Raw genomic sequence first — 24,009 nt, 5'->3', positions numbered from 1 at the left:
TAGGCAGAGGGAACACCAGCTATGACAGGCTCAAGTTGTTCAGCAGTTTACAACCAGGCTCTTCATAACTACCTGTTTCCTTCATTGAGATCTCTGCACCAGGGTGTCACCCAGTAAATTCTGGGTAAGTTTATCATCAACCTACCTTCATGTCGCATGATGCACAGCAAACAGAAAACACTGGGAGGGAACATTTCTGTTTCGTTGGGTACCATACTGATGTGACGTTTTAAGAGGAAACATTAAAGTGGTTATAAAGCCTAAACATTAGCTGCATTAAGGTAAAAACATGTTTAGGCAGCAGACCCCTCGACCCCACCTCATACTTACTTGAGTCCTCACTTAACCCAGCGCTGTCCCCACTTTTACGGGCTTTGCTGTCAGCCAAATCCTGTGGCAAGGGATTGGGCCTGAGGCACGCTATCTTTGTCTATGGACACAGTCAGTGCAGCTCGGGATCGCCGGTGTACCATGATAGGAAATGGCTTCCTATGGTGGCACACTGAGAAGATGAAGAGACAGGAGTTTTGGCACCCGAGAAGAAGAGAATCTGGATTGCACAAAGCATATCATGCCTGTTATTCTAAAAAAAATAATAATTACTTTAAAATTATTAAAGTGTGCGGTCACTGCAGCTCTGTAGGCAGTGCAAACTGTGACTTTACAGAGACTAGGCACAGTAAAGATGTCAAATCAGCCAGCCAGTCAAAGGCGACAGAGTACTACCCCACCGACAGCTTTCTAGCGGGACAGCTCAGGCAGGTTTAGACTCGTGTTTTGAGTTCATCTTTGATTTAAGGAACAAGAAATATAATGGAAAATGTCAATGCTGACTTGTTTTTTAAAGTGCAAGCGCATGAACTGTCACCTTAATCCCTTATACACAAACTAGTAAGTAAAGTGATACAGAATGCAGTCAGTGGAACTCCAAACCTGTATACTCATTCCAGGACAGTGACTTGCTAAGCAAGTAGGCGAAGATGAGGCTGACAGCCTTGTAGTATATACCTTTATAGACAAGTCAGCAATGTCAGATTCTATACCGCTATTCTGACAGGTTCTCTTAAAATGCAAGACACTAGCAGTGCAAAGCAATGATACAAACCAGTTCGCAGTCTATCATTCAAGTACTCACAATATATCACACCTTTGCATTTTTCTCTATTTCATGGCGTACAAGACATCCAAGAACTGTAATGAAGGAGCAGACAATAGTAGCATACCCTCCACTTGTTCCAATGCTTCTAATTTTCAACTGGTGATCATGCCAGTTCAATTTGTGTCCTAGGGTTCCAAAGCAAGAGCAGCACTGTCACCCTTTTTGCACAGTCCCAGTGTCCCTGTGGACTCCAAACTTGCGTGTCCATCCACAGCGCATCAACACATACAGCTTGGAGTCCACAGAGAGCACAAGGCATCATGGATTGTTAATGGCATCGAACAGACATGCACCTATGTATACAGTGCTGGTGCAAAAAGCTGAAGCAGCCAAGCAGAGAGGATTAGACAGGCATAGAACCTCATGGACTTCAAAAGCAAAAAAGTAAGTATTGAGGAGAGAAAAAAAAACATTATATATATATATATATATATATATATATATATATATATATATATATATAATGACACACATAGAGGAACATTCTTTAATTGAATAGAGAATGTTCATAAATAGGTATAATTACACTTTAAGTGTTTGGTGTTTACACACATCACAACTGCCTTCATCAGGATGACCTATGAACATGTATTTACTGAGATTCATCAGTGCACAGCAGAGACCATTAAAGTGGAAGTCTATATAAAAACTTAAATCCCTGCATCTATAGCCACCAACATTCAAACACTAACCTCTCTAGCCCTGAAAGGAAAACAAATCAGTATACATACCTTTTCTACAGGCAATCTGACCCGATCTCCAGTGGCTGAACCTCTGATTCCACGCTGAGCAGTCAGCCATGGCTTTGCTGTGTGGGCGGGTGCAGAGGACAAGTCCAACAACAGAGTCCCCATAGTAACTCTATGGGTGATGTCACTTCCCATTCATTTTGCAGCCTTTGTCAGACGTGTCCTCTGCAGAGCTTCCTCCACTGGAGATCGGGTCGGATCGCCTGTAGAAAAATAGGATTTTTATAACAGCTTACCTGTAAAATCATTTTCTTTGAAATACATCACGGGACACAGCGCCCGAGTAATTACTATGTGGGTTATAGGCCACCTTCAGGCGATGGACACTGGCATACCCTAAGACAGGAAGTCCACTCCCTGTATAACCCCTTCCACTACTGGGAGTACCTCAGTTTTTGTAGCAAAGCAATACACGAGTATACTATAAAGAGGGGAGGAACCTCTGTGCCCCGTGATATACTTCAAAGAAAAGGATTTTACAGGTAAGCTGTTATAAAAATCTTATTTTCTTAATCGCACATCATGGGACACAGAACCATAGTAATTACTATGTGAGATGTCCCAGGGCAATGCCAACTGAAGGGAGGGAGACACAACAAAAGTAGGGCACCATGAGATCAGAGGACTTATACTGCTGCCTGCAGCGCACTGCGCCCAAAGGCGATATCCTCATGACTTTTTACATCCACCTGATATAATCTGGTAAATGTATGGACTGAAGACCAAGTTGTGGCCTTGCAGATTTGAGCCATGGAGGCTTGGTGATGCACTGCCCACAAAGCACTAACAGCCCTTGTGGAGTGCGTTTTGATTTGAAAAGGTGGAATCTTCCTCTTTAAACCATAAGCTTGAACAATTACTTGTCAAATCCATTTAGAAATAGTAGATTTCGATGCGGTCTGTCCTCTTTTAGGACCTTCAGGCAATACAAACAAAACATAAATTTTGCAAATCTCTCTAAAAAGAAAAGTGTTACAGGCTAAACCTCATTTCGAGGCCCGGGTATCATTCAATTCGGCCTAAAAGACACTTTGAATGGATCCGGCTGCATAGCTGGCCCCAGCAAGGATTGCTCCAGTGGAGCTCAGCACAGCACATCTTCACTTGTGACCAACACCTAAGACACTGGCAAAAAAAAAACTGAGGTACTCCCAGTAGTGGGAGGGGTTATATAAGGAGTGGACTTCCTCTTTAGGGTGTGCCAGTGTCCATCACCTGAAGGTGACCTATAACCCACATAGTAATTACTATGGCTCTGTGTCCCATGATGTACGATTAAGAAAGTTATGTATACTGATTTTTTTCTTTACAGGGATAGAGAGGTTAGTGTTAGAATGTTGGTGGCTATAGATGCAGGAATTTTAGTTTTTGCATGGACTTCCACTTTAACAGATATATCAGCACTTGGCTGATTCTGTGTCGATGCAGATAAATAGCTTAGCATATATACTTCAGAATTCATTATTACAGCTAAGGGATGCAAACAAAAGGGCAAAGTGCTGACTACAGCAAGGTAATCACAGTAAATGTGAAAATGACAAGGCAATTTGTCTATGGTGTCATGCTCTCTTTTTTAAAGATGGATTTGACTGCAAAACTTAAGACATCGAGCATGTGGATATTTTATCCTGACATGGAGTATGCCAATAAGTCCTGATTTCCAACACTTCCTACATACACAGCAAGGAATGATGATGAAGCAACTTTAGTCTGTACTAAACATATAGAGGCTACGGAATTGTAAATGAGAGCAGCTGCTGTAACACAGATTCTATAGCAGAGATATCGAAACATAGATGAAACCACATGCTAAATTGTGTAAGAAAGCTCTGGTGGGGAACATGTAAATTCTGCTAAGGGCCTTACTACTGGATCCCATAAAATGGTACAGCATATGATTTTAATGGATTGGAGTATGAAGCGCCTTCCAATAAATACTTTTCATGTTTACCATGTAACAGGGATGACGGTGTTCAGCAGTAACAGGTCTAACAATATTCCTCTTTCAACTCTAAAAATATATGTACAGCAGCCTTCATATCAGTCATTCTCAAAAAAGGTTCCCTGAAACCTGAGGATATTTCCAGTCTTCTCTAGGGACTCCTTGAGCAGTTAGCAATGACAGTGGTTCCTGCATAGTTCTAGTATTGGGGTCACTCAGCAGAGCCAATGGCATAGGATCAATTGAAACTCTTGTAGTTAGGCCATACAAACCACCCATGTGTAAGGGAAATTTTCCTACTGACCACCTGTGTAATGGGGCATGCTTCTCACTGACCGCCAGTGTAAGGAGGCATTCGTCCCACCTACTACCATTCTAATGGGTTATCCCCCCCACTCATAATGTAACAGTGAATTTTTCCCACTGATGATCAGTGTAAAAGAGCATTTTGACAACCATGTGAATAAAAATGTAAGGGGGCATTCTTTCCACTGATGACCAATGTAAGGGGCACTCTTTACAGTGACCACTAGCATTAACAATGCTTTCATTCCACAACCATTGGGAATCTCCCACTAACCACTAATGTAAGGGCCTCCTGCTATAAATAGTCAATAGTATAACATAGCCCTGTACCCGACTACCCACCACTGTAAGGTGGTCCTCCCTCCTGATACCACCAATGTTAGGTGGCCCTTCTCCAATAACAATAAAGATGCTACAATTTGCATTGGCTGTATTACTTTTCTGACAATTGTTTTTAGTCTATTTCATGATTATTACTGAAAAAAGACTCACATAAAATAAATACACCTACACATTTTTTTTGTTATCCTTATGGTATCCCACTCTCCTAATCAAATACTATATCATAGTGTCATTATTAATTTGAACAGCATAGCCTGTTTGACTTTAAGTCAATCAGTGTGACAATTTTTATTAAAGGCCAAGTATACCAAAAACTTAAACGTGAGTTTTATCCCTTAACAAATATTATCACACCGATCAGCATCAAGTAAGTTATGCAGAGTAACAAAGCCCCATTCCGCCCCATGTATGCTCAAAGCTTCATTGCTGTTGTCCACCTTGGAACGCAAACTGTCAGCAGTGAGATGTAGGTATTCTGGGGTGTCTCCTCTAGCCACACCGGGATCTGCTCTCCTCTGCTAGGTTTGGATGAGTTAAAATGTCATGTGTCACATGGGGTGGGTGTTGCAACATGTTTAAAGGCAGGAAGGACATTTTACTGCCACCTGCTTACATTCCAAGGTGGACAACAGTGACCACATGCCGGCAGCTTCCTGGTGGTGCTCTATATCACTCCAGCCACATAAAAGGTGCTTCTAAGTGCAGTATTCCACAGTGAATTTTATTAAAAGATAGTTAAAAACACTTACAAGATCCCAGATATGATTAGCATAATGGATGTCTTGCTCTATCCTACACCTCTAGAGGAAGAAAGCCAGCAGCTGGAAGAGGGGGAAGCGGGGAGGCAAGAGACTGCCTGGCTTCCGGAACCACGCTGGACCGCGCAGACCAGAAGTTCCGTCAGGCAACATCAGGCGGGCAGTAGTGCATTTCGGGGGAAGCGCAAATCGCTCCTTCATCAGACCTAAGCCCCTGCATGTGGGATCGGCTTTTAAGCGACCCAGGGAGGAGAAAAGGGAGGGGAAAAAGGCTTGATGGGTGGGGATGTGTTACGAGGACTAACCATGGAGCTATCTGATGCTGGCAGTGAAGACACAGTATAAAAAGTCAGGCTGATTAAAAGCAAACAAAGGTAAATACACAGCATTGCATGGGCAAAAATATGCAGAAATAAGAGCAAAACAAATTATAGACCTAACTGCCTATGCTAACTGATGTTCAAAGCTATACACAATGATTCATAATATGAACTATCACAATTTAAATAATAGAATATGTAGCGCTGGCTCCTGAAGAGCACGCGCTGTGTTTTTGAAATTTAATGTTTAATCTAAACCGCAGTTTGGTTTGGGTTTAATTACTAAAAATTTGGACCTCAGCATCAGTCTGACTAGACTACAGGATGTTCTGCCTAGCCACAGGGGGCGGTGTCATTTCTGGCAGGTATGGAAACACAGTCTGGTTGGGTGCTTTAAGGTTACTTTCTCTCGGAGTCAGCCCAGTGAGAGTGTCACTCTTGCTGTACTTTCTGGGAGAGGGTACTTAAGATACGGATGTCACATGTTTCGGGGTTCTGGTCCAGAAGTATGTTCTGATTACATGGTCCTGGTCCTCCTGACCAGCCCCCAGGACGCCTATGGCCTGGGGTGCGGATCCAGAATTCGGAGGTGGTCCGGTGCCATCTCAGGTTGTGGAGAGGCCCAGTATCTTCGAAGTTAACCAGGGGAGGACTCTTCGGGAGAAGGCCACGCAAGTATTGGCTTCTCAAAACGAGCCTGGTAAAGCTGTATTCAAGTTTCCTTGTTCATGTACTATAACAAAGTCTGTGGCAGAGAGTCATTCCTACACATGTTCTATCTTTAAAGTCTGTGGCAGAGACTTGTTCCTGATTTAAGCACCCCGTTGGCTGCTAGGTCTGGTGAGAGAAGGACTATCCAACTGGGGTGAGGATTCAGCTGTGAATGGCTATTCTCTGGATTTTACTCAAAGTTACGAAAGTTCTTTATTACTGACTTTGACCTTAAGAGTACTTGGACTTTCCACCTAAACCCTCTGATCCTATAGTGAGAGACTGTTGTTTAACTATGTTTTTGTTGCAAATTTTGTTGCGGATCTGTCGTCAGTCTCTATAGTTTCTGGGCATCTACCATGGGAAACCCCTAGACGCATACGAGGTGAGGAAGGTAACGGTAAGCCCAATAAAACCAGCTTCTCCTAGAGATAGTACATGTGAATACAAATATCCATCCTTTGCACCATGTTCTAACCCAGAATGACCTCATCTGAAATGATTATGTAGGATGGTAAATATTTAATATTTAGACTGTAGCTCCTCCTGAAAGAGTGATAATAAAACAATCTCAGGCAAGATCCGCAACCAACTCCCCCGGAAGTTTTAGTGGGTAACTGTCAAAACCAGGTACCTGTCCCCCCCCCAAAAAAGGTGCCAAATGTGGGGGAGGAGGCAGACAAGAGGAGCTTTGCCTTCTGGGTGGAGCTCTGCTTTAAAGACATGACAAGTCTTCAGGGCTCCATGCTGGCAAACAGAGGAAGTCTCTTCCCAGGAGTCAGGGGGATCGACCTAGGAGACAGATGGGAGACTGCTAGGTACATGCACTGGGTTTGTGAGAAGACTGGAGTTTGCAGACAAGGGCCTGAGGTTAGGACCAGAGCAGGAGTACTGCAAGTACAAGCCAGTAGGCTTAGGTATAATTAATTTTGTTCTAGAGAGATGCTGGAAAACCCCTCTGGGGATTTTCTGGAACTTTTATTTTATTTTTTTTAAAGTGGGCAAGCAAAGCCCTAAAAAATGCAAACAGCTGTGTCATTAGTGACCTACCACTTATAGCTGGTTCTCACACTGCATACAAATGAAAGCCTCCCCATTACTGGGAATCTGTATCTTGCCAATAATACTGATTTGAGAGGGAACCTGTCACATTCTTCTAACAATGGTAAATAGCACATGCCATATGCAATGTGTACTCAGGTTTCCACTTTAGTACTGAGTTGGAGCTAAATTCACACCCCTGCATTTCCACAAGCCACCTCTTTTACTTCCCAGAAACCAACCAAAAGGCCACCATTGTTAGCTTAGGTGGTGTAAAGTCTGCGGTAAGAAAATACACATACGACCATCCCTCATGTGCACGATCGTGAAACTCACACATTTATCTCTGTCATTCTCCTCTGTGTGTTAGCTGTAACCCTCCCAACCCTTCATTCCTATACACACACACATACACACTTTCAAGGAGGAGAAAAAGCTTGGTGCCTACAGTGGCAATGGAGGCTGCTGAAATCAGAAGACCCATAAGCCCCTGTACACACGGTCGGAGATTTCGACAACCAAATCCGTCGGATTTTGTCCGTCGGATCTTGTCCGAAACTGTTGCATACACACGGTCGGACTAAGTTGTCGAAAAATCCGATCATTCAGAATGTGATGACGTAATTTCGTTACAATGGGACTACGTTCAGGCTAGTAGCCAATAGCTTTGATGTAGGAATTTGATCTGAGCATGCGTGGCACTTGGTCCGATCAAAATTCTCTACACATGATCGGAGTATGTCCGATCGAACCAGTTGGTCGGAAAATATTTCCAACAAGTTGGAAAATTAGGTCCGACGGATATTCCGACGAAATCAGTCCAATGCATACCACACACAGTTGGATTATCCGACAACGTGGTCCGATAGGACACATTCCGATGGATTCTCCGACCGTGTGTACAAGGGCTAAGAAGTAGCAGATAAGTGTCAATAGATGAGCTCTTAAAACTCATTCTATTTGGAATAACATCATTTACAAGAAGCATCTGATGAGAAAGTAAGTGAAAGATACAAATCACACGGCCTGCACCATTCCTTAGTTATTTAGCTGTGCCAATTAATATTCCAGCACTACTGTGCTTAAAGTATTATAATTAAGATACGTTTAATTTTAGTGTATGGTTTAACCTTCAGCATACTTCAACTCCTAAACTACATTTTCAATAATGAAAGTAAACAGTAGCCACCTGATCAACTGCCTAATGTAATGCGACTCTCACCAACTGTGTTTACTAAGCTGTCTAATTGTCCATTAGCGAGCCTCATACGTTATATTCAGAACAAAGAAAAGACGTGTTTAACTCATTTACTCAGTTCACACTCCATTCACTGCATACTTATTGGCTATACAGAGCCAGGAGAGACACTCTGCAATCACTAATAATCACCCATAGTTGTCTTATCAACTAGTCTTGAAGTCGATGACATCAGAGGTTAAATGACATCACGGGTCCAACATGCATACAAACAAATGCTACTTTCAAAGAAGATAAAGCGTAGAAAAACACTGCAGTACTTCTCTATGTACTTTATATAGTATTTCTACAAAATAATATGTAGACACCTTGCACAACTAATATAACAGGAACAAAAAAAAGATAAAACTGAAAATGGAGGTGAATAGCCCAATGTTTTAGGTAGATTTTTACAGACATCAAAGGGTGTGCTTACATTGGATTCAATAAATACATGTAAATATTGGATGTGGTTGTGCAAAATAGTAATTGGATCAGCTGGAGTATGCAGGTTGTAATGCTAATCCCAGCATTGGTGCAGTTATACCTAAGCTTACTAAATTAGTGTTGGTCATCACATTTTGAGAGATAAGGAAATGGCAAAGTGGTTTAGGTTCAGGACTAACATATCCATTTTTAGGTATATCAGCCTAAGAAGGGCCATCCAAATGAAAGCTTAGATAAGTGTTTTTTACACCTTGTTCAGTCACAGCATGCAAAACGGAGTTACATTAAGGACTCATGCACACAGCGCGTGGTTTTTACAGCTGCTGCTTGGGTCATCTGACTATTTTTCTAACTGCCGCTAAACACCCCTCCATGTTAGCCTATGTGTTCATGCACACATAAACTGTCAGAGGCATTTGGGAGGCATAAGTATTTAGGGGCAGAAAAAAAAAGACAGCCTGTGTCCAGGAGCTGGGGCTGTTCAGCCATATAAACGAAAAATGCCCAAAAATGTTGCTAAACACCGCAACAAGCAATTAGCCACATTTGGCGTTTTTAGGAATTTTTACATTATAGGGAGTGTTATAAGGCTCTGCTCACGTCTCCACATTCTGAATCCCAGCAGAATTTCTGCGATTCCGCGCTTTTGTTCAATGTTTTTTTTTTTATCTGAATTATATGTGATAAATCAGAACACAATAGTTTAAGTTGGTGAAGTAAAATTATAAAAATATATACATAAAACACTTTTTCAGAAATAAAACGCTGCTAATTGGCATGTGCGTATGTATTCACCCCCTTTGTTATGAAGCCCATAAAAAGCTCCGGTGCAACCAGTTACCTTCAGAAGTCACATAATTAGTGAAATGATGTTTACCTGTGTGCAATCTAAGTGTCACATGATCTGTCATTACATATACACACATTTTTGAAAGATCCCAGAGGCTCCAACACCTAAGCAAGAGGCACCACTAACCAAACACTGTGACGAAGATCAAGGAACTCTTCAAACAAGTAAGGGACAATGTTGTTGAGAAGTACAAGTCAGGATTAGGTTATAAAAAATATCCAAATCTTTGATGATCCCTAGGAGAATCAAATTAAATTAATAAGAGAGGCAGCACAGAGACCTAAGGTAACCCTGGAGGAGCTGCAGAGTTCCACAGCAGAGACTGGAGTATCTGTGCATAGGACGACAATAAGCCGTACGTTCCATAGAGTTGGGCTTTATGGCAGAGTTGCCAGAAGAAAGACATTACTTTCAGCAAAAAACAAAATGGCGCGTTTTGAGTTTGTGAAAAGGCATGTGGGAGACTTCTAAAATGTATTGAGGAAGGTGCTCTGGTCTGATGAGACTAAAATTGAACTTTTTGGCCATCAAAGAAACCGTTATGTCTGGCACAAACCCAACACATCACATCACCCAAAGAACACCATCAGTGAAACATGGCGGTGGCAGCTTCATGCTGTGGTGCTGTTTTTCAGCAGTCAGGACTGAGAAACTGGTCAGAGTTCAGGGAAAGATGGATGGTGCTAAATACAGGGATATTCTTGAGCAAAACCTGTACCACTCTGTTTGATTTGAGGCTAGGATGGTGGTTCACCTTCCAGCAGGACAATGACCCCACACACACTGCTAAAGCAACACTTGAGTGGTTTAATGGGAAACATGAAAATGTGTTGGAATGGCCTAGTCAAAGTCCAGACCTCAATCCAATAGAAAATCTGTTGTCAGACTTAAAGATTGCTGTTCAGAAGCGCAAACCATCCAACTTGAAGGAGCTGGAGCAGTTTTGCAAGGAGGAATGGGCAAAAGTCCCAGTGGTAAGATGTGGTAAGCTCATAGAGACTTATCCAAAGCAACTTGGAGCTGTGATAGCCGCTAAAGGTGGCTCTACAAAGTATTGACTTTAGGGGGGTGAATAGTTATGCACATTGACTTTTTCTGTTATTTTGTCCTATTTGTTGTTTGCTTCACAATACAAAAAAAGCATCCTTAAGGTTGTGGGCATGTTCTGTAAATTAAATAATGTAAATCCCCAAACAATCCATGTTAATTCCAAGTTGTGAGGCAGCAAAACACAAAAAATGCCAAGGAGGGTGAATACTTTTGCAAGTCACTGTATATATAAATTGGGCTAATTTGATAGACCACTTGATCTTTTTCTGTCATCACCCTTCTATGCTTCACTTGTGAGTAGATAAAAATGACAAAATTGATATATTCAAAGCACCAAATAGCAATTACAGATGGGACCTATTGTGAAATTCCCCCTATATCACCTTACAGCCTTATTGGCAGGACAGAGCGAAGAAAAATAATATACTGTATTTGTCAGGTTTTTACTTTTTTTGCAACCCCGTCATTAGAAAGTTCCCTTAGTTCTTTTCCCTGTGACACCCATAGAAGAAATGGGGGGTGACGTTTTCATTGTGACAGGAAGGCACAGATGGCAACAAACACTGTCAGAAGGTCTAATCCTTCCTCACGCTACTAAAAATGTGTTTGTGTCCCCAATGGAATGATTTCTCATTGCTCTAACAACAAATCAAAGGAAACCAATAAGGACAGAGACGGCAATAAAAGCTTGAAAGAGGTTCCCACCCTTCCCTACTTTATCCACAACTAATTTAAATGCTCAGGCCGGCGATGTGCTTCAAAGAGAAAGCAAGAGGAAAAAAAAAATGAGTGCAGAAAATAATTAGTGACTTAATTCCTTCATTCAGATCTGCCTATTTTCAAACTTTTTTTTTTGCCATCTTAAGTCAAAAGTTGAACCGCTTTGTTTCAGCACTTCAAGCCAAGAATTATTACAACCTGTGCCAAAACCAATACAAGTTCTTGGAGGAGATGAATATTACCGAAACCCCTTGAAACGACATCACACTGAGCACTGGTTTGCAGTACATATCTAAGACTGACCAGGCTGGTGCTGCCAGAATGGAATGTTAAGCAAGCATTACTTAATCAAGACAACAGCATCAAACATCAGCATGTAGAGTTACATATACCTTTTTGGAAGACAGGATGGTGGAAAGGAGGGATGGGGAGCTGCTCTGTCAGCCAGGGCTTGCAGAAGTAGGCTTGCAGCCAGTTTGTGCACTCTTCCAGTGGTGCAATCATTTCCTGAGGGCCTTCGCATACCTTGAATGATGCAGAGGCGTCCTTATCCCTGAGAACAACAGAACATTAATGTGTTTTTCTTCCAACCATGTTACTTTCCTGCAATAAATTAACAAGTGAAACAAGCCAATATCAATGAGAAACATGCGTCCCCTTTTTAGAAACACTTGCATCCATAAGGTTATTTGCTATGAAAGGAAGTTATTAGCCAGAGATTTAAGTCCTGTCGGTTACTTTTCTTTACGGTCATGCAAAATAAAATGAAAAAAAAAACCACACACATACATAAAAGGAGAGATTAGCATCCCCAAATACAAAAAAAGATAGAACACGTTGCATTGATATTAACATTTAAGGCTCATTTACACTTAAAATGTCAGTAAACCCTTCAAAAAAGTAAAAGCTTCCTAACAATTTTTGTGATCTCTGTGTGCGCCCTTTGTATGTTTATTAAAGCTTTCCTTTATAAGAAAAAGTGAGTTTGTAAAAGTGTGTTTCAGATGTTAATGGTGATAATCTCTAATGAGGCTTTCAGATGCAACTAAAACCAGAGAACATGCAAGAGAAGCAGCTGGAAAACAAGCCGCAAGCCACAATCTTTCTGTAAAACTATAGTTTCCAACTTCCAAGTTCAGCAACCAACAGCAAACCATCAATGACAACCCCTCACTGTTCTGGCTGATCAAAACCGATTAAAGATAAACTACCTACCTAGAAATGTGAAGGTTAACAGACCACTTTTACTGTACATCTTAAGTGCCCAACATTTTAGCAGAAGACTTATTTCACTTACTGTTTTCCTTTAGATTTTGAAAATAAGATTTACTTAAAGTTTGGTGGGATAGAGCAATATTTTGCAGAATGAATGGTGATTAAATAGGGGCGCTAGGTATCCTCAAAAAATTATGTTAAATATGTACCTTCTTCTCTAATGACAAAACTCAAAAATTCACCTTCCATGCAAATTAATGATAACAACAATATCACATATGTTCATATGGACCTTTTTCCATCTTTTAAATCTTCTGCCCTTGTTGTTTTAACTTTGGATAGCAAAACATTTTTTTTTTCTGCCAGTAAATACAGTATCTCACAAAAGTGAGTACACCCCTCACATTTTTGTAAAAAAAAATATATATATATTTTATTATATCTTTTCATGTGACAACACTGAAGAAATGACACTTTGCTGCAATGTAAAGTAGTGAGTGTACAGCTTGCATAACAGTATCAAATTGCTGTCCCCTCATAATAACTCAAACACACAGCCATTAATGTCTAAACCGCTGGCAACAAAAGTGAGTACACCCCTAAGTGAACACCCATTCACATTAGTCCCTACCCTCAAGGAGCTTAGAATCTAAGGTCCCCAACTCATATTCATATACTATAATTTTAGACAGAAGCCAATTAACATACCAGCATGTCTTTGGAGTGTGGGAGGAAACAGGAGTACCCAGAAAGGAAACCCACACAGGCACAGGGAGTACATGCAAACTCCAGGAAGGGAGTGCCATGGTTGAGATACGAACCAGCGACCCTTTTTACTGCTAGGCAAAAGTGCTAACCACTACACCACTGTGCTTTGTATTTTAATCATTTTTATAATTAAAACGAGGTTACGCTATGGGGAGTGTGTTTGATCTCTTTTTTCGGGAATATAACACTGGAACCAAGGATGGTTGGAGAGGAGAGGGAATCCGGGAGTCTGCCTGTATACAGTGCCTGAGTGCGAGCTGACCCACACACATTGGGTCTAGAGGTTTGGTGAGTGTCAGTGTGATAAGAGATGGAGAGGATCACAAAGACACAAGTTTTAACACACTATTTAATGCATTAATAGAGCACAGTTGGAAAATGGATTCTTATCACTGAGCACCAGTGGACTTTTCCACGGATAAATGATTCATGGACATTGGTTGTTATTTTAAGTTAGTATATATGTGATTTTGTTACCATCATTCATTTGCACGGAAGGTACATTTTGTGTTTTGTCATTAAAGGAGAAGGTTCTTAAACCCCTATATGCCCAAGCCTTTTTTTGACACTTGTTGCTTATAAGTTAAAATCTGTATTTTTTGATAGAAAATAATGTAGAACTGCCAAACATTTTATATATATATATATATATATATATATATATATATATATATATATATATATATATTTTTTTTTTTTTAGGAGAGATCCTAGAGAATAAAATAGTGATTGTTGCAATATTTTATGTCACACTATATTTGTGCAGAGGTCTTTCAAATGCAATTTTCAAGAAATACATATTCATGAATTAAAAAGAAACAAAAAACAGTACAGTTAGCCCAATTTTTTTGTATAATGTAAAAGATGATGATACGCCAAGTAAATAGATACCTAACATGTCATGCTTTAAAATTGTGCACGCCCGTGGAATGACGACAAACTATGATACTTAAACATTTCCATAGGTAGCCCTTTAAAAATGTCTACAGGTTACAGGTTTAGAGCTACAGAGGAGGTCTTGTGCTAGAATTATTGCTCTCGCATTAACAATCCCAGCAATACCGCACATGTGGTTTGAACACTGTTTACATTTTTAGGGTGTGACTTACATGTGTGTTGGCTTCTGCGTGTGAGCAGGGAGGGATGGGGTGCTTTCATTTTTTTTTTTAACTGTCCCTTTAAATTTTTCTTTTTTTTCCCAATCACTTTTCTTGCTGTCGCAAGGAATGTCAACATCCCTTGTGACAGTAATAGGCAATGACAGGTACTCTTTATGGAGAGATCTGGGGTCTAACCCCAAATCTCTGCACTTAAAAGCATTCAAACCTCCAAGTTTGGCAGTTTTAAATACAGATTTTTTTGGCGCCTTAAAGTCTTCATTAAACTGGAAGTGATGTCAAGACATCACTTCTGGGTTACTAGAATGGAGACATGATCAAAGCCGATTCTGCTTAGTTTGGGTCTCTGGCCAGCCGGTGGCCATGACGGCTGGTTGTTTGGGCCTCCCGATGGGACAGGAGAGCCCAGGTGGGTTGTCATTACAAGAAAGCCGACAGTCGGTACTAAAAAATGGTACTGGGGTGATGCGCGCAGCTGCATGGATCACCCTGGTACTACCCCTTTAAGCCAAATGCCAAATATTTGCATTACGCCAACGTGAAGGGGTTAAGGTCGTTTTTTGAAGGTACCTAGCTCCTATATTTAATCACAGTTTATTTCAGGTTGTGTTATACAGGCATGTTTTCAGTTTAGCAGCAGGGGTAGCTAATACACATTTTATAATCCTTGGCGCAGTGATACTAAATATAATATATTTTGCAGAATGAATCGCCATTGATTTGATTCAACTTCCTGTTGCCAGCAATGAAAGTTTCAAGGTGCATTCCAAATAAATTACTTCAGTAAAAACACATCTAACCTGGTGGGATTTTAGAAGGACAACTCTCCACTTCACCATAAAATGTAACTATTTTTATTTTTAACAATCCTCTTTAAAGCAAATGTACAAATAAGTACAAAATTGTATACAACAATAACAAAACATATCTATTTTTGCTCATAAAATCTGTCCAAACACAACTAGTGCAAACCCTGTAAATATTTTACGTTGTTCAATTACCACATTTTTTCACTGATTTTAGATAACCGTAATAAATGTCTCGAATCGCTTCCTGGATATACTCCACTTTTTCAGGAGCCAAAGTGGGGTTGGCAGAGTGTTTCTCAAAACACAGAAGAGAAGGAGAGATACCAAGATCTCACATCGCAGCGGCCCGCATGAGGGTCTACAATGTACCCAACCCGGACAGCACATCACCCAAGGGCAATCGTCATCTTAATTTTTTTCCACGTACACGCGGTCAGACTTTCCGACGGGAAATGTTGTAAGTGAGCTTGTTGTTGGAAAGTCCGAGCGTATGTATGCTCCATAGAACATTTGCTGTCAGACTTTCCCGCCAACAAATGTTTGATAGCAGGTTCTCAAATTTTCCACCAACAAAACTTTGTTGTCAGAAAGTCAGATCGTGTGTACACAAGTCCGTTGCACAAAAGATCATGCATGCTCGGAATCAAGCAGAAGGAATCAAACTGGCTATTGAACATCCTTTTTCTCGGCTCGTCTTATGTCTTGTACGTCACTGCGTTCACACGTTCGTAATTGTTGGCCAACATTTGTGTGACCGTGTTTATGCAAGGCAAGTTTGAGCCAACAACCTTTGAACAAAAATCCAGTTTTGTTGGCGGAAAGTCCGATCGTGTGTACGCGGCATTAAAGTTAAACCATGTATATAATTTTTTTTTTTCTTAATTTCAATTCTGAATCGGAATCCTTTATTAATCTGTATGGGAGAATGTCCTTAAACACTTTTAACAGGCTTAAAATTCAAAAGGGCCCATAGGTTCTGAGAGTAACAGTAGGCGGGAGATGGTAGAAAGACACTGCATACAGTAGTAGCAAAGAAGGAAAATGAATATGTGGGACTTTAACGGCGCTGTTAACCCTCTGGAAAAAACACAAAGAGACAAATATAAAATTACATTTATATTTTTTCCAATGTCCTTTTGATAGGATGGGTATGTAATGCAAAAATATAAAAAACGAATTGGATGAACCTTTGCAAATATAATCAACAACCCCATGCACCTTCCCCTACATATAGCACAGCAAGTATATTTTGTTGATCCACTAATCTCTAAATAGAGATAACAGTGTGGGGAGGTGTAAAATCCTGACGTGTTAAGCTTTTTTAGGGGTTCAAGGGGTATAAAAGATAAAAAAAGAAAAAGAATATAATAGATATAACTTGCAAGTTCAAACAGCAATAAATAGGTGTCACTTACATCAAAATATACATGATTACAACAAAACATAATAAATTACTCACAATATGTTTGTCAAGAGTATGAGTGGGACGAGGGGCTGAGGTTACCAATTATACCCATTATTTGCATTTTTAAGGCATTGCAAACAGGCTGTCATGTGCACCTTTGGGGAGGAGCACATTTAGCCCATTTAGGGTATAATCCTTGACTCTGACCTCCCCTTCAGCCCCCACATCCAATCACTGGTTAAATCCTGTCGCCTTAACCTACACAATATTTCCAGAATTTGACGATCCTGATTAATGACACCACAAAGCAACTTATTCACTCCTTGATTATTTCCCACCTTAACTACTGCAACTCTCTCCTTAATAGCCTACCCTTACGCAGGCTATCCCCCCTTCAGTCTATTATGAATGCTGCTAGACTAATACACCTCACTAATCGATCTGTGACTGCTGCCCCTCTCTGCCAATTCCTTCACTGGCTTCGCCTACCCCACCGTATAAAATTCAAAATGCTAACAACAACATACAAGGCCATCCACAACATCGCCCCCAGCTACATCACCAACCTCATCTGCAGATATCGCCCAAATTGTCCTCTCCGCTCCTCCCAGGACCTCCGGCTCTCTAGCTCCCTTGTCACCTCCTCTCATGCTCGCCTTCAGGACTTCTGCAGAGCCTCTCCCATCCTCTGGAACTCCCTGCCCCCCCGGTATATCCAATCAGCCCCTAACCTGTCCACCTTTAGGGGATCCCTGAAAACTCTCTTATTTAGGGAAGTCTATCCCACATCCACCTAACCCCTGTCCCCGAGCCACCCCCATCAAATCATTTCCCGCATCTATTACCTTTTGTACCACCACCCCCTCCCTTTATAATGTAAGCTCTACAAGCAGGGCCCTCCTGTCCTTTCTGTATTGAACTATACTGTAATTGTGCTGTTCCCTCTCTACATTGTAAAGCGCTGCGTAAACTGTTGGTGCTATATAAATCATGTATAAAAATAATAATAATAATAATAATTTAGTCCAGGAAATCTCAAAAACATCCACTACAGGCTTCTTGCCGTTTTTAGAGAAACAGAAACAGGAAGTCACAGCACTTCTGGACAGGAAGTCATAGCAGAGTCTTCTGGAAGTACACTTCCAGTGACCCTGTGAGGTATTCCCTGGAAATGGATGCAGTGGGTTATAGAAAACTCAGATAAAATGCAAATCAGATGAACCTTGTCAATTTACATAAGCTTCAGTGCTTGCTATATAGAGGTATCATACTGCTTTCACTTGTTGTCTAATTGCTCTTTTCTTTCTGTTATCCATAGTAGCTAATAAAATTATTCATATTTATTTTCTAATTGCTTGTAAAATGGCTGAGAGTAGGGCAACAAATACATTATTTTCAACGCTATTTTGAACGTATGAGATTCAGTAAAAACTAGTAACTCATAGTAATGTACTCCAACTGGATTTCTACCACTGTATTTTCCTAATCAGCATTCTTTATGCTGAAGGATGTTTTCTCGCTGTCCCTGTGTGACTTAATTTGGTATTTTGAATTTCCTGTCTGTGTTTGTATAGACAGAAGTGTGAAGTCCACAGAGGATCCAGTTTTGGCCATACTGCCACCAGGAAAGGGAACATCCAGCATGATTAACATATTTAATTGGCTGCTTCTACAGAGACTTGCATCCCAAAATGTTTCTGCAGCAACAGACTGGCAAATACAGTTGGCCTTTAAAAAGATACACTGGGCATTAACTAACTGGCTTTCTATGACCTTGGGGTGACTCACACAATGGATGATGAAAAGTAATACACACAAATCTTCTTATGTATTTTACAGAAACTGGAAAATTTGTTCCAATTCCCCCGCAGTCTCTGCTTCAGGGGAAGTAAAAAAACAAAAACAAATGCAAAAATAAAAATAATGCGCAAACTGCAGCAATACACAAACATTCAGAAACACCCATTTAAAGGGCCAGTCTATGGTATACAGTATATCCCAAGCTGCTCTTTTTTTGCTTTGGATGCAGTAGGGAAAAGTTAAAACCATTGTCATTGTATTATTATTTTTTTGCTGTCTTTGTCCCTTTATTCCTTTCCCAGAAACATAGTTGGAAGTGAGAAAATAGCTCTACAAAATGAGGCAAATTTCCCTTCAGACAGTTGTCTATGGAACAGGTATACTCATTGGACGATTTTGCTTCAAATCTTGTTCTGGTAAAGGATGTAATATTTTGCCTGTCCCATTACTTTTTGTTTGAATAACAATAACCACCAAGGTGAACCGCCCCAGCGGGGGGACAGGCTCCAAAAAACTACTTGGCAGGAGGTCTAATGCAATCCTATTGTAATACGCCACGGCAAACTAAGTTGAAAGTGGGAGCGGGTACCTGTCAAAACCAGGTCAGACAAGCGGAGCTTACCCTTTTTGGTGGAGCTCCACTTTAAATATAATTTGGTGGGTCTCCAGGGAGCTCAAATAGTGTGGTACTGGAACCAGGGAACACACTGACCTGCATTTTCAGAGGCTCAGATTCAGGGCCATTTACAGGATATGTATACTGGCAACAGAAGCGATTAAGACAATGACTGCATCCACTGTCGTTAAAGAGGAACTGCAGTCAGCTCACATAACTTGTAATAAAAACATCTTTCCCATTCTGAAGCTTTCCTCCAAACACTTTGCATATTATTTTATATATACTGTGATTCTGTATTTGGCAAATATGCTGCAGAAATCTCCCTCCGCTAAATCTGGCTTCAGCCATTTTAACTGTGGGCAGCTGAAGCTGCTGCCTGTTCACTTTCTGGATTTACACAGACACACAGAGGCAAACCTCCAGCTCAGCAGCTCTCATTGGCCATCTTATGACTCACCCCTGCTCCCTTCACGGCAAACTCTCATGAGAGTGAGAGAGACAGCACTGTGCATGGTGTCATAAGCCTAGGCTTTTAACCAGACAAGAAACAGGAAGTGGGCTGTATAAGGTATTTACCTGCAGAAACAAAAAGTTTTAATATCCAAAGTTCAAACAACAAGGTCAGAAGATTTAGTAGATGGAAAGTTGAAAAAAAAAATACTGAAGGTCTGCTTTAAGTATGTTTCAATGCAAAATGTAATGTCTGACTCGAAACATTTAGCACAGACTCCGTGTCTTTTATATAGAGAGCAGTAGCAGAAATTTACTGATGTCAAAGCCACTTTATGAAGTAGCAACACAATAAAGTAGATAAAAAATGAAATGTCACCAGTGCCTTCCCAATGAAAATAAAGATACTGTACTCCTTCTGAGCAAACATCCATCTCTCCTGAATATTAAATATTAGCTGTTGAGACACTACTGGCACCCACCCAACAGAACACAAATTAGCAGCCAAAGTAACCACAGGAAACATACACCTTTAGGCAGGAATCTAAGCTTGCATTTTTGCTTAATGCACTATTTCATGATGGGAAACAAAATTGATTTCTCACAAAACAATTAGTTGCAATGTACCTCAAAGAGTGTAGTGCAAGCTTGGCATTCTTTCAATGACAACAGTTGTGCTCTCTTCCAGTTCCAAGGATTTGGTTCAGCTTCGCTGATTTCAGCTCATGCTTTAAATTAAAGCATACTAGGCTCCTACATGCAGCGAAGGCAGATAATTCCTCAGTGATTGCAATGTATACACAGGGGTGAATCTTAAAATTTGATTACAAACTAGGGATCTCACTGTAACATGCTTGAGGTTAGATGTAGGGACATATCTGTTATGCTGGTCTCACAGGGGGCTCTGTATAGGATTCCTGTGTTTGCAAAAGCTACCAATAACACTTGGCCATAGCCTAATTTTTCATGTTCTAGGGATGTAGTTACCATACTTATAAGATACTCTGCTTTCCTTGCGTCAAGCCCATTTTCAGGTTTTGCAAAGAAGTTGAGAGATGTTTACTTAGACCTCTAAATATAAATTTAGTGGTTGTTGAAGGCTCAAATTCAGCACTTTCGGCACAGCAATGCATTGGCATCCAATTAAGTTACTGCTACTTACCCTTAGTACTATGTTATTGCATTTCATACAAGCATACAGTTGTATTACTGGCATGTAGGATAATATCCTGATCATAAAGATATTCTCTAGTGCCGCATACGCACAATCGGATTTTCCGGCAACAAAACCGTGGATTTTTGTTCGAAGGATGTTGGCTCAAACTTGTCTTGCATACACATGGTCACACAAATGTTAGAAAAAAATTCTGAATGTGAGAACGCGGTGATGTACAAGTACGACGAGCCGAGAAAAAGGAAGTTCAATAGCCAGTGCAGCTCCTTCTGCTTGATTCAGAGCATGTGTGAACTTTTGTGCGACGGACCCGTGTACACGCGATCGGACTTTCTGACAAGTCTTTTTGGCGTAAAATCTGAGAATCTACTATCAAGCATTTGTTGGTAGAAATATCAACAGCAAATGTTCGATGGAGCATACACGTTGTCGGACTTTCCGACAACAAGTTCACAGCGAACATTTCTCATCGGAAAATCCAACCGTGTGTATGCGGCATTAGATGAAAGCAGAGCAGATACAATTGTACCCATCCACATATAGAAGGAATGCCAACACTTGGCAGGGCCCATTAGCGAAATGAAAAATAACACCCCGAGTGTGGTGGTCTGTTAACCAAACCGCTATGAACTGGGAGATGTAAGTTCACCAAGCCTTGCGGCCCTCTCTAGACTGGGCATGTCACAAAGCCAGTTGAAAGAATGCAAAATGGAGAGGGCGCACCGGCCTAGTGTATTATCTCTTAAACCATTTATTCAAATCAATAAAGCGTATATGAATCTACTCACAGACGTCCAGACTAGCAAAGCATCTCAAATCATAATAATCAATGCGACCACTCCACTTGCTTCAGAGGCTTGAGAGGACATCACTCAAGATCCTATTGTCTTATGTGTTTAGAGGGAAGTGCTCTTGGTTCTGAGGAAGAGGGCACAGTTCCTGAAACGTGTAAGCCACTAGGATCTTGAGTGATATCCCCCCAAGCCTCTTGGAGCAAGTGGAGTGGACGCATTGGTTACTAAGATTTGAGATGCTCTGCTAGTCTGGATGTCTGTGAGTAGATTAATATCTGCTATTTTGATTTGAATAAATGGTTTAAGAGATAATGCACTAGGCTGGTGCGCCCTCTTTCTTTGTATTTTTTCAGGGCTCATTAGGGACCTGTCCATAACGACAAGCCACACCGAATGCATGACTGCTGGTGAGCTGGGAGGAACATGTGGAGCAGCAATCCCATCGCATTGTAGTGTTTTATTTATTTTTTGTTGGAACTTTAATGAAATGTCACAAGTAACATTTTATTCAGTTCTGTTTACTGTAGTGTTGTTGTAATAAGATAGTTTGTGTAGCAACATGATGTGCTGAAAAAAATAAAATAAAAAGACGAGTGTGTTTTGTACATATTTTTTGAGCTGCAATGCAGTGGTGGAAAAAAACCTCCAAAGAAAACAAGGCAAATTTCCTTGTCTTCGTGTTGAGACAGCACAGTACTGTCAAATGCAAACGGTGCGAACATACCCTTAAAATAACAATTTTGCTCAAAAAGCTGTAGAGGGTGAAAAGTGAAATAGATGTATTTATGGATTAACAGAAAACTCTCTTTAAAGCTAAACTTTGGGGAAAGTAAAAATGGTCCTTTGCGATTGGGCTGCCCGGCACTGCAAATGTTACAAGTTCTTTTACATCTAGGGGACTGGGAAAAGCAGTTTTACCCTGATTCTCTCCGATGCAAGACCAGTCCCTGTAGCCTCGTCTCCTTTATGATGTGGCAGTCGGACGCACCTGATGTCGTCAAGACCCCTACAAGGTCCACAGACCCACACTGGATGTGTGGACATTGACAAACAGTTCACCGCCAGAGCATAGGTGAGCGGTGTTTGCCAAGGCATCTGGCAAGTAAAATTGCTTTTCCTGCTCCATAGACCTAAACTAGGGGCAAGCCCCACTGCAAGAGAGGATTTTTTACCTTTCCTATAGTTGGGCCTTAAGGAACATAATATAATGAAAAGAATGAATAACACACTGCCAACAAAAGTCACGAGCATTAAATTCAATATGGCACAATCACAAAGGATCTAGGCCATGGGACATAACTTTGTAATGCAGAACATGGCTCACAGCAAAATTCTATTACCCACTAAATATGAATTTCCATGCTTTAATATGTTGGCATAAGTACACTCATTGGCTCCATAACATCAACACCGCCCAGGGAGAAATGCTGCTGAGTGGATGTCACCATAAGTCACATTTATTGCTATAGTTTTATGACCAGTGAATATGCCCATAATAACATCGTGCAATGGGTATGTTTTTCTTGGTGAAGTCAAGTTGTGCTTATACATGCTAAAACTTAAGAAATGAAGCACATAAAATGGTGTTTGATGGATCACACACCTTTTAGCACCCTAAACAGTCCACCAGTATCTGTAAAATTCTTGCATAGTCAGAACGTGCTTATGTCATCAACCCTCACGTTATATAAATGCACTGACCTTAAAGTTAAAGCGGTACTAAACCTAAAACCAAAAATGTAATACATTGCAGCTTACCAATTAGGGTTGTCCTGATACCACTTTTTTAAGACCGAATACAAGTACCAATACTTTTTTCCAAGTACCTGCCGATACTGATTACCGATACTTCTTTTAATGTCATACGACAGTTTTCAGAGCACAATACAGATTAGGTGCCACTGATATGCAGCACTGATAGGATTAGGTGGCACTGATATGCAGCACTGACTGATGGCTGGAACTGACAAATAGTTGGAAATGATAGATGGCACTGACAGGTGGCTGGCACTGATAGATGGAACTGACAGGTGGCTGGCACTGATATGGGCACTTATGGGCGTTGGGCACTGATAGATGGCATTGATAGGTGGCTGACACTGATAGATGGCACTTACAGGCATTGGGCATTGATAGGAGGCATTTATGGGCACCGATGGGCAGGCACTGAAATGCCATGAAAGGAAAGGCTGCCTGTCAAGCCCATCTTGGTACTTCTTGCACTC

The 24,009-nt window shown here is 40.8% G+C and overlaps 1 protein-coding gene across 2 annotated transcripts in view; it reads right to left on the bottom strand.

Moving 5' to 3' along the window:
* Nucleotides 1-24,009, bottom strand: part of MGMT (O-6-methylguanine-DNA methyltransferase) — a 785,996-nt gene that overhangs the window by 209,576 nt on the left and 552,411 nt on the right. For both annotated transcript variants that reach the window (XM_077455517.1, XM_077455515.1), the window contains exon 4: nt 12,025-12,185. In XM_077455517.1, coding sequence (XP_077311643.1) covers nt 12,025-12,185 — 161 coding nt within the window. The remainder of the gene's footprint in view (nt 1-12,024; nt 12,186-24,009) is intronic.

Source organism: Lithobates pipiens, unplaced genomic scaffold (assembly GCF_037356315.1).
Source record: "Lithobates pipiens isolate NorthernLeopardFrog02 unplaced genomic scaffold, aLitPip1_a1.2 Scaffold_25, whole genome shotgun sequence".
Taxonomy (NCBI): domain Eukaryota; kingdom Metazoa; phylum Chordata; class Amphibia; order Anura; family Ranidae; genus Lithobates; species Lithobates pipiens.
Note: the sequence above shows the minus strand (reverse complement) of the source record. Positions and strands in the feature narration are given on the sequence as shown.